The sequence below is a fragment of the Gadus morhua genome, chromosome 6, assembly GCF_902167405.1.
Source record: "Gadus morhua chromosome 6, gadMor3.0, whole genome shotgun sequence".
NCBI lineage: Eukaryota > Metazoa > Chordata > Actinopteri > Gadiformes > Gadidae > Gadus > Gadus morhua.
Window position 1 is genome coordinate 13,302,927 of NC_044053.1, and position 12,306 is coordinate 13,315,232.

The following is a 12,306-nucleotide window of genomic DNA, read 5'->3' on the forward strand; positions in this document are numbered from 1 at the left end:
GCTATAGTCTTAAAGATACACGCAATAGTGTGCACAAACAAACACACACACGTACACTCAATCATGTAAACATACAATCATGCATATACAATCAGACACAATCACAAACACACACACTATCGACATGAACACACACATATCACACACAATCACACTAAGGAAATAAAGATACACGCAATAATGTGTGCACACGCACACACACACACACACACACACACACACATACACAATCATGCACATATACGCAACACATTATGGACATAAAGACAGACACACAATAATGTGCACACACAGACACACACATATGCACATACGTACACACACGTACACACACGTACACACAAACCACTTTGAGGTTGCACACGTTCATCACAGGCATGTGTATTATTGGCCTGTTAGATCGAACTCTGCCACTTGTGACATTTCGTAGTGTTTCCCGACTCCCGCTTGTGTCCAATCATCCCTGGTCCAATCATCACAGGTTAGTCCGTTGTTTGTCACTCTGGGAAAATCCCGCCTTTTCCCTCAGTCATCCCTCTCCTCCCATCGGCTGCGGCCCTGATAACTGTCATCGCCACCCCAGTTCACAAGCACACACACACACACACACACACACAGCAGACACCCCCTCAGTTTTCTCACAGAGGCATAATTGGTGTTGTGTTGTTGTGTGTCCTCGGCCAGCCATAACACAACGGTGGTATGACAACCAAAAGCAGTTTCATCAACTGGGGCCCCTGGCAAAACAGGAGCGTGTGTAGAAGAAATGGAAGGGTGTTTGTGTGTTTGTGTGTGTGTGTGTGTGTGTGTGTGTGTGTGTGTGTGAGTGAAAGTGTGAGTGAAAGTGTGTGTGTGTGTTTGTCCCCCCTTTCGTGGCCTTGTGAGCAGCAAGAATTCTGCTTCTCACAAGAACTCTATACCCCAGAGATTCCTGCAGTGAGATCAAGCAAATAATATGAAAAAAGAGACCCTTCCAGACGGAGCCATGTGATCTACTCATGGCGGTTGTGTGGGGACAAGGGGGTGAGTTAAAGTCTACGTTGGGCTAGGTTGAGGCTGGCACAGCCTATTTGGGGCTTCCCGCATGGAGGGGCAGGGGTTGACCACATTGGGTTAACCTCAAAGCCACAGCTCATCAGACATTCCACCCTGCATTCTCTTGAGGCGATGTGTCGTAGCCTGCTCTGTGTCTAATTAGGTTGAGGCCTTCAATCAATGTCTCTCCATCTCCGTTGCTGTGTTGGAATGCAAATTTCAGCCCCAGAGCTAAAAACTCGAAAACAAATTATTCAAAACTATGAGTCAACATCCATTAAGGTTTGGAAACACTGACGCACTAAAAACAATGTCCACCGGTAATCAAGTCTCACGGTTTCGGATTAGCAATGAGAACAAATTTTCTCCCAAAACATCAACTTGCGACACATAGACGTGGAGATTCTGCATATGCGGCCGTATACATTTATGTCGGATGACGTTCATAAAATCGAATGCGGCAGATCCACATCAATCCAAAGCACTGCTGCTGAATGTGTTCTGCGTGCGATTACAGCGGTCTAGCTCGTCACAGAGGACCCTTCAGACAGTCGGTCTTGGACAGAACGCTAGCAAATGCCGTGTCGCCACGGCAACCACAGTCACCGGGCCTTCCTGCAGCAGGTAGCGAACAGTGTGTGTCGGTGTTTGGAACATTGCATTGAACAGATAGTTGTATGGATGGATAGGTATGGATGAAAGAATCAGAGAGAGAAAGAGAGAGAGAGAGAGAGAGAGAGAGAGAGAGAGAGAGAGAGAGAGAGAGAGAGAGAGAGAGAGAGAGAGAGAGAGGCATAGAGAGAGGGAGAGAGTGATTGAGAGAGAGAGAGAGAGAGAGAGAGAGAGAGAGAGAGAGAGAGAGAGAGAGAGAGAGAGAGAGAGAGAGAGAGAGAGAGAGAGAGAGAGAGAGAGAGAGAGATCAGTTTCTCTCTCACTTGCTGTTAGATGCTAGACACCATAGAAGCGACTCTGAGGGGCCTTCTGACCTAGCTCCTCAGTCACTAGCCTGCTAGCGTGAGAAACTAACCTTCCCTAGATCACTTGGCGCTAATTCAAGAACAAAGCCTGGCAGGCCTGAATGAGGATACCGGAGCCGTCATCAAAAACAACACGCAGGTAACAGATGAAGAAGATAACAGTGCTTTTAACAGTATTTAAAATCGACATAAACACAGGATAATGTCAGCAACGTCAACAACGTCCACAGACGCACCAGACTAATCCAGATGACGGTACGGATTAGTATCAGGATGGTACGGGGGCTTGGGTGTTGAGTGGGGGGGGGGACAGAAAGTCACCAAAACAACAGGTGAGATGCACAACAAGGCATTTACATGACAACGGTGCTGACGCACGCTCTGTTTCTCGATACCCATTCCCCGCTCGCAGGCTGGAACTGAGGACAGCTGAGACCTGGGTGAGAACAACATGAGCTCACCTGCTTACACTGATGAGGAGAGATCGAGAAACCGAGAAAGGGAGGGAGAGAGAGAGAGAGAGAGAGAGAGAGAGAGAGAGAGAGAGAGAGAGAGAGAGAGAGAGAGAGAGAGAGAGAGAGAGAGAGAGAGAGAGACAGATAGAGAGACAGAGAGAGAGAGACAGAGATATGTTGGGGCTAGTTGTTTATTTCCTAATGAACTGAAGGCAGCTCTGTGTTGGATAACCTACACCCACACACGCACACACACACACACACACACACACAAACACACAGACCAGCAGAAAGCACACTGCTGTTTGCATGCATAAGCGAGACACGCCTAAACCGGAGGGCTAATTTTAGCATCCGAGAGTTCCACCTTCATCAGTGTTTTGTGCTGACCTTCACAGACACACGGGCTACCTCTAAGTCACCAGGCAGAGTAACGGTTTACTCTGGCCCAGAGACCATGACATCACTGTTATAACTGCATGGTGTAATAGTGTACTCACCAACATGCAAACAGAACGTTTAGAACAGCTCCACCTGGGGCAGGAATAATTACCCACGATGACTTCATCAGGGTGGGGTTAGTCAGTGTTCTATAAATAGTTGACTGTTTATTCAAACATCCCTTACTCAGGCACATGCATGCGCACACGCACGCACGCACGCACGCACGCACGCACACACACACACACACACAGGGCACCTTCTGTTCCTTCCTGTGTGTGTGTGTGGGTGTTTGTGTGTGCATGTGTGCGTCCAAGATTACATTGTGATGTTTATTTTCTAAATTTTTTATTTATTTAAATTTGGTTTCCTCCAAACCCCCACACGCTACTCCTTCCCCCCCGGCACGCCGAGTCCAATGCTTACAGGCACCGGAGGTCCGAAATGGTACTTACCCCATCCTAAGCCCTGCGAAAATACCGGAGAGCTGCAGTCATCCGGAAGGTTCAGACGGGATTTAGCAAACAGCGGAGACAATTAATTACCGTTATGGTCGCCGAAGGCCTTAGTGTAACTCCAGGGTCTGTCTCTGTGTGTTTTGTGTTGTCTAGAAGTGTGTAGGTACATGCACAGTACTACTTCCAAACATTTACATTTTACATTGAGGGCATTTAATAGACGCTCTCAACCAAAGTGTCTGACAACGGTTCACACACACATTCATACGCCGGCAGCGGAGTCAACCACGAAAGACGTCTAGCTCAGGGACACCTCGGCGCTCAGCTTGCTAGGAGGAGCCGGGGGGATCGAACTAGCAACTTTCCGGTTTCAGGTCAACCCGCTCTACCTCCTGAGCCAAGCCGACCCACGGGGCCCCTGATCCGTAGCGTGCACGAGGGCCACTCACACTTCCCCGTTCACCAGGCCGTACACGGCGTGGATGGTCCAGCCGAAGCCGCCCAGCAGCACGATGACCAGCAGCACCATGACCACGGCAGGAAGTCCCCAGCCCAGCAGGACGTAGAGCAGGTAGCGGCGTTCCGTGTGCTCGTCGTTCATCACCAGCACCTGCCAGAAGTTCACCGCCTGGTGGGGGGGGGTGAGGGGGGGGGGGGTGGGGGTCACATGGGGTTGGAAGGTGTTAGGGTTAGGGCTAGCAATGTACAATGTTGAACTGGTTTGAGGGCAGACAGACTGATTGATTGACAGGTTGCATGGCTTCCTTTTGTGTGTTTGCACGTAGATGGGAGAAAGGGAGAGGAGGGTGCCTAGAACGCACAAACACCGTATTGTGTTTGAGTCCATGTGAGGTGCAGGTGCAAAGACAACACACGCACACGCAAACGGCCGACTCGACACGCACGCGTGTTTTTATAGTTTTAATTTTCTCCGAGCTTTGAGAGGATGCCACGCGTCTGAGAGCACACAACCCAGGGCTTGTTTCAGAGGCACGTGGGCTGATCAGCTGTAGACTGCAGCCCAGGCAGAACGCACCGGGCCTCCGCTGTGTGTCTCAGAGGGAACACGCCGCGGGGGCCACCCCCAGCCACTTGACACCAGATACAAGACTCGCGTTAGAGCGTGTTCAGCAGCGCCTAAGTACCGAACTCGCAGGCCTGCATTAACTGCCATTGGGCCCCGGGGCTGAGAGTGTTCGTAGGCCCCCTGAGAGGGGATCTTACAATGAAGACGTGTAAATTATTGGCAGACATTTTGCCGTTGTCGACGGGCGTACGCCGATCTGGGGGCCTATCATGAGTCAGTATTAAAAAATACTTCAGCCCAGGTAAGCCCGTGCATTAAGGTGGCCTTGCGCACTCGTGTAATCTGTATTCAACCAGAGGCGGTTTAACAATATGGGACACATTACTCATGGAAACAGTCGGTCAACAAAGGGAGACGCAGGGGAGGCTATTGTTCCTTGTCCACATACCTGTCTAATTGACCAACATAAACACACTCAGACTTAAGGCCTTCTCTGTCTAGGTTGTGTTCAAGTGCACTACGCTTTGGCGCTTGTTCGTCTATTCGAGATGTCTGCATTGATCTCTTTCTTGTTCAATTGCGTCTAACATCCGCTATATACATAGAGTATAGCCACTCTGAAGCGTTGACACAGCCGTGAAGCAACAGAAAAGGATAAAACAGACCCCTTCCTGTGACCGGGAGATCAAACCACAAGCGACTATCATCTATGCTAATAGAAATGCAACAACAACGCGAACAGCCCCAGATAGTGAGAATTCAGGCACCACAGTGTAGATCACACATACCTTCCTGCCTGGCGTTAAGCTGGTTGGGATAATGTCAGCCGATAGATGTGGGCCTACAAATTGTTTGGCGATGGTTTGGCCAGGACCATTTTTGCTCTGTTTCGAAAAGGTACTCAATTTATTTGTAAGGGATGGTGTATAGTAGGCCTATACTGGGACGTGACGTCGGACTCACCAAAGCACAACAGATCACCTTATAAAACACAGAGTTGACCAGTTGGTTCCTACCACCTTCCTGAACATGAGAAGTCTATAGTAAGAAGAATATAAAAATGCTGTTCCCCCGTAGAAATGAATTAAAATACAGTCAATTCAAGTATCTACCTTGAAGTACTGGTAAAGGAGTAAAAGAGTGGCAAACGACCATACATAAACAGGAGGAACGGATCACAACACGTAGATGTGAAGAGGCAGCTTGTGACCAAAGCTCTTCAGAACCGTTGAGCATTCCCTGAGGTCATCAGTGCAGCGCTTTGACAAGTCTATACGATGCTAAGCACGTAGCGCCTATGAGTTAGCTTACTCCAGGGATCTAATCTCACGATGCTTCACCATAGCAAAATAAAAACGGTTCTGGAGCCAGAGGAGCTTATAAACACGACGTAAACAGTGATTTAATTCACATTAACAGTTTCCCATTAAGTGGCGAGGGAAGCAGAGAGACGCGTAGCGACTTTGAGAGGGAAAATAACATTTTGCGTCAGTTAGCTCAGCGTCAGACGATGGTTGTTTTTAACAATTGTATTGGATAAACACAGACTCTGTGAACAACTTACCAGGTTTTAAGCAACATTTTATTGTTTATTTTCCCGCTCTATGTGTATGGGAGAATTGAGGGAAATGCCACGATGAATCAGCAGTGGTGGAAAAGGCAACAACTGACTTTCCAAGGGGTTTCCATGGGTTGGATTCTTGAGCCTTGTGTTATAATGGAAATCATCTAAATAAATCATATTTTCTCCAAGTGTTTTTCTTTCTCCTAGACTTGTTTTGTTTCACATGGTTTTTAGGGAAAGTCTTTGCATGCCGTTACTTAAGCCCCTAGCCTGAGCTCAGCCCAGCTGACTTTTCACTGGAGTGACGTCACAAAGGAGCAGGGAGCAGAAGGAGAGGAGGTGGCTGTGTGTGTGTTGACACAACCGTTTTAGCTGCAGTCACTGCTGCTGTTTGGGAGGAACAGTGGGTCAAGTCGTGGAGCCCTGTGGCGCTTCCTCCATCTATACCTTCACATAAAGCTGGCTGTGTTCAACGAGCCAAGGGCTGGAGCTTAACTGCCTACATCAAAGCACTTGGGCTGTGGAAGGATGCAGCGAGAGAATGACTTGTCCCCCCCTTATCAGGATGGGCTTTGGGAAAGGAGCAGAACATTTGAACCCTGTCTGACTTCCAGTGAAATAAATATGACAGAGGGGATATTGTGGTCGCCTGATTAACGACGAATAAGCCATACAGTCGGCCATGGACCACATATATTTACATTTCCAATGGCTTGTGATTTATTGCCACTTTTACACATTTCTTCAAAACAAGTTGTACAGAAACAACTATTTAAATAATGGTAAATCACCCAGTCATAAGGCTACCTTCAGCAGTGCTATGTCTGATGTTTGGATACAAGGTCCAACAAATAGCTTTTTCATTGTTAAGCTCAGCAGCCTCTGCAGACACAGCTTTGTCTGTCAGGAGAAGATCCTATATAAGCCCAGACTGGCTGTGATTCTTTTTTTGCTGCAAATACAACAATGCATTCAATGTAGTACATCCAATCTAAGCTGACAAAACAACCCTTTACATTGCCTTTGGGCTCTGTCTGCAAAAAAAACTTTGAGAATGAGCCACGGTTACTTCAGAAGACTGACATGACATCCAGCACACGATGAATTGATTTGAAACAATCAATTTATATTGTGTCAAATTAAATGAATCAATAATGTGATTTCCGACGTGTTCACGACCTACAATGTGGGCTCGTAAACAAACAACGCTGCATCATGTGTTTATGTAGCGCCGTACCTAAACGAGCCTTGGGTGTATTCACAGCCATGAGCCGAGGTTACCTGTATGAGCATCCAGCTGAACTGGCTGAGGTGGAAGTAGTGGGTGAAGAGGGCCAGGGCAGCACAGCTCTCCTCAGAGAACATCCTCCCACGGAACACCGACGCCAGGAAGCAGATCTGAGGGGAGGAACACACGCACGTACACATTAGGAACCGCCCGGGTCACCTCAACGGCTGCCCGTGCCGAGGTTTTATAAACCATTGCATGCATATGCATATCTGTTTGTACACATCGAGGTACTGGACGACGTGAATGCAAATTGGTGCACACGCACACACACACACACACACACGTTAAAGAACGCGACCTGTACCAGAATGTCTGGACATATTCTTCCAGAATGAGATCAAGAACACACACACACACACACACACACACACACACACACACACACACACACACACACACACACACACACACACACACACACACACACACACACACACACACACACACACACACACACACATTAAAGAACGCGACCTGTACCAGAATGTCTGGACATATTCTTCCAGAATGAGATCAACACACACACACACACACACACACACACACACACACACACACACACACACACACACACACACACACACACACACACACACACACACACACACACACACACACACACACACAGACCCAGAAGGTCTGAGCTGCATGAGAATGAGATGGGGACCCTCTGAGAGTTTATGGGATCAATGCCCCCCCGTCTGGCTTCAGGTAGACAGCCTAGCACCCAGCGCAGAGCCCCAGTCTACCAGGCGATATATAGGGCAAACCGCGGTACATAAATCCACAGTGAGCATCAGAGACCCGGATTGGGGGCTCGGACAGCTCTGATTAACGAGGGGGGGCTCGGCTTCATCCGGGGGAACTTACTGGCACTGAGACGCCATGTGTTCGCCAAACATCCTTCTTGGTGAAATGAGTGATGAGGCTTCTGCCATAAAAAGCCCATCTCACAGAGCCCTGTGGTGCAGGCCAGACGGCAGTCAGGTCTGTGACCGATATCAATGACTGGGCTGCGGTGCGGCCAAGAATAGCTGATCGCCATATCCTGACCCACGCCTAATCCTTAAATGACTGCATGGCTCTGAGCAGCACGGTGTTTATCTTCAGAGATAAAGTCATCCATCCTTATATCCACAATCGTGTCCCGTAACTGCAGTTTCTCTTCTCCTCCTCCTGGGCTATTACTGTATAACATCATCGACATAAATAAACCAAACTTTGGAATTATCACTTGATGCCAGAAATTTTAAGTAATGTGGGGACAGGATTGCTTTGAGAAGCAATATATCAGTCCAATGTTGGTCGGCGGTCAACAAAGCAGATTCTTCAATGACTTAATATCAAAATTAAAGTTACAATGGTAACTTGAATGTGATGCTATTTCAAGTGTCTCAATTGGTTCTCATGATATTATAATGTAATGTCAGGAGGACCAGATAATAATGTGATTTATTAGTTATTATTTAGTTGGGTTCAGACCATAATAACGATTAAAGATAGATCATTTCTCACCTCAGAAGTCTGACGACAGGGTTCACCTTGAATTGAGACGCAAAATATCCATATAAGGGCAGGAAGAAAACGAGTTCATAACAAACCTCAACAAACAGCTTTTCACTACAGTAAACACTGCTACAACAACATCACACATGTACACACACTGTGAACAGAACCAGTTTGTAGGGGAAAGTCGCCTTGAAGTGAAATCCATGATTACCCAATTTACCTCCACCACAATGACTGTTTGGATTGGGAAAGTGACAGTGTTCCAGAACAAGGTGCACCTGAGGTATCACCCGGTAGTCTGGCTGAGTGATGACTCAATGGGAAGGACAGAAGCCCTGTCTGTGGCTCTGTGCCCTGGCCATGAGGCCATTCCCGCACAGCGTCCACATCCTTGAGGGGAGCGAGAGAGCCCGGCCCGGACAGGTGGCTTGTGCGAAGGAGTACTCACTCGCTGTTTCTTCTTCTTCTGCCTTTTTTTTCTCCATTGTTGTCGTTTTATTTTTTTGGCAAAGGGAGGCTCAAGGTGAGTCAAGGACGCAGCCCGCCATAGAGTCGGTCCAATCGCAGAGCAAAACAAGCAGGGGCCAACACATGCAAAGTCAAAATGTTTCAAGTGTAATCGGAGTACACACACACACACACACACACACACACACACACACACACACACACACACACACACACACACACACACACGTACACGATACACTAATGCCGGCTGATATGTGCGCTGGGCTGACGGAAAGAACTGCATCTTTGTCTGATAACCTCTCAACACATTTGTATTACACACTTGGATAGCCTCAGGGATAACAAAGATCCAGGTAACATGATAACAGAGCTGGTGAGAGAGGAGGGGGCCGGGAGTGGAGGGGGCGGCACTCTTCTCTTCCTGTCCAAGCGCAGGAAGAGAAGCATCAGAATGCTTGAGTGGCCATTAGAGCAAGCTAACGTGTTAGAAACGTCGAGTCAACATCAACAATGTCGATGTCGTGTTAACACAACAGAAATGGACGTGCGGCTCACTGGCCACAACCAGAAAGCGCATGTCAATGTGTACATTTCTTGTTGCGTTAACAAAACCAAATATTACGTATTTACACGCAAAATTCGGGCGTGTTACCGCGACATTTCTAAGATGTTATTTGAGCTCATGTACTTCCATAGTGTGGTTTTGCAGGTGTAAACCGCTTCAGTAACCTATGTAGTTGTGTACAAAGAATTTCATTTGTTTGAATCTATAATGAATCATTATAATATCAATTTAAACAATTAGTGCAACGAAAGTGCAAGCGTGCAGGCCATTCTGATGACAACATTTACACAGTAAGAGCACCTGTGATTTTCCTACTTTATTTAACTAACACTGGCTTGGGTGGAATATGAAAAAACCCTGAGGTGACCTTTGCTGCTTTCCTCCCTCATTTATCAAAACAGAGTAAGAGAAAACAGGTTTTCATGTATGGTGTTGGTCAGCAAAATTGTGTGTGTTGTCATCATAGCAGCTCAGCATAACTCTACATGGGAAGGCAGTGTTCAGATATTAGTACATTAGTACATTAGTATAGCACATTAGTCTGAAATGGTAAATAGCCTCGAGGCAAAAAGCAGGATCGTTATGTCATCCGATTTCGATGATCTGGCTTTAACAATAAAACAACTTTTATTATAATCGCAGACCAGCAGAATGAACACCAGCGGGTTTCTGCAGGAGGATGCTGACCGGGCGATGACCTCACAGCCCAGGAAGCAGAGACGGCATAAAGCAGGTGGGGGTCATTCAGGCATTGTGAAACAGAAACTGTAGGAGCCTGCATCTCTCTCTCTCTCTCTTTCTCTCCCCCCCTCTCTCTCTCCCCTCTCCCCCTCTCTCCCCCCCTCCCTCCCCCTCTCCCCCCCTCCCTCCCTCCCTCCCCCTCCCCCCCCCCCTCTCTCTCTCTCTCTCTCTCTCTCTCTCTCTCTCTCTCTCTCTCTCTCTCTCTCTCTCTCTCTCTCTCTCTCTCTCTCTCTCTCTCTCTCTCTCTCTCTCTCTCTCTCTCTCTCTCTCACTGCTCAGATGAATACCTTGAATACCTGTTATCCATTATGTTTTGTCTGTTACATTCTGCTCTTCCCCACAGCAGAGATGTGCGTGCTGACCCGTGCCGTCGAACACAAACACTTTTTTGTTGTTGTTTTTTGTAGGCCGTGTTGATGCGCTTGTAACTGGATTCAGGTGTTTGTGTGCGTGCGTGCGTGCGTGCGTGCGTGCGTGTGTTTGTGTGTGTGTGTGTGCGGTTCCTTGCCCCAGCCAGAGGGCTGGGCAAGGAACCGCTCTGATCTGCGTCTGTTCGGTTTCAGCACAGCCACAGGGCCCAGGTAAAGGTAAGGGTTCGGTCGAACGGCCGGGCGAGGCCAATAATAGTGTGTATGCACCGAGTGGAGTGTGTGTGTGTGTGTGTGTGTGTGTGTGTGTGTGTGTGTGTGTGTGTGTGTGTGTGTGTGTGTGTGTGTGTGTGTGTGTGTGTGTGTGTGTGCCTCCGGTAAGAGAAGCCACTAAGTGAAAGACGCAGGGCTGGGTTATTGCTAGCGTTAGGCTCAGAGGTCAGAGTTGATCTCAGAGAGTTGAACAGAGGGACCTGCTGGGGGCGAGGTTTGTTTGTTATCCAGGCACCTCCTCCCCGACCATCCTCCTACGGCTCCTAGGGGTGGCGGCAGAGGAGTCGACCTGTCTAGACCCCCGGGCTCCAAAACCCTTCCAAACACTTACATGGGAGGGCCGAAGGTTTCCTCCAATGACCAGCATCCATGCGCTTTGTGTGTGCGAGTGTGCGTGTGTGCGTGTGTGTGTGTGTGTGTACATGTAGCCTTCCAGGCCTGTTAAAATAGGAACCACAGATACACACGCCAAGGCAAACAACCTGTCATTTATGATCCCGGGGTAAGGAGATTACATAGTGTGAGACTATATCTCTCACGTGACTGACACACAGACCCAGAGCTGATGAGAAGGACAGGACCCTTCCGAGAGGGATAAAATGGGGCAAATTGATACAAAAACAGGATTAAAACATGCACAATATAGCTTCTGAGTAATGTTTGTAATGTTGGAGAGCAAAGCCTAAGAGTATGGTGCAAAATAGAAGTCATTTTCTCAGCCCAAGGCCATGGACTCCAGCTATTGGTTCAGCTCCAACAAAACCGCCCAATCAGAAGATTGCTTTTGTTCCAAAGCACATGGACGACTGTTTGTTATTTCAGTCTGCGTTCAATTGGCTGCGGTGTTATCTAAGTGCCTGAAGTAGTGCAACTGTGTTCCTCCGGGGGAAACTTTCTCAACAAATTCAGACTAAACATTTCACTTCCGCATTGATACGAAAAGTGGGTTTGCCCACCGCGTTCAATCAGACACGCGTTCAACATTGACTGAGGACCTCCCAACTTGACCCCTCCTTCATCATCGGGTGCGACTGAGGATCAAGCCCAGAGTTTCACCAGGAAGACCACACATGTACACATATGGCACACTAAAAGGAAATCCATTGTCCGACCAAGGCAGACAACACTTCA

The 12,306-nt window shown here is 48.0% G+C and overlaps 1 protein-coding gene across 1 annotated transcript in view; it reads right to left on the bottom strand.

Annotated features, from left to right (window-relative positions):
• adgrv1 (adhesion G protein-coupled receptor V1) overlaps positions 1-12,306 on the bottom strand; it is a 127,446-nt gene that overhangs the window by 24,738 nt on the left and 90,402 nt on the right. Inside the window, exons 88-89 of the mRNA XM_030359141.1 lie at positions 7,239-7,355; positions 3,816-3,994 (exon numbers count right to left, since the gene is read on the bottom strand). Of these exons, the coding sequence (XP_030215001.1) occupies positions 3,816-3,994; positions 7,239-7,355 (296 nt within the window). The remainder of the gene's footprint in view (positions 1-3,815; positions 3,995-7,238; positions 7,356-12,306) is intronic.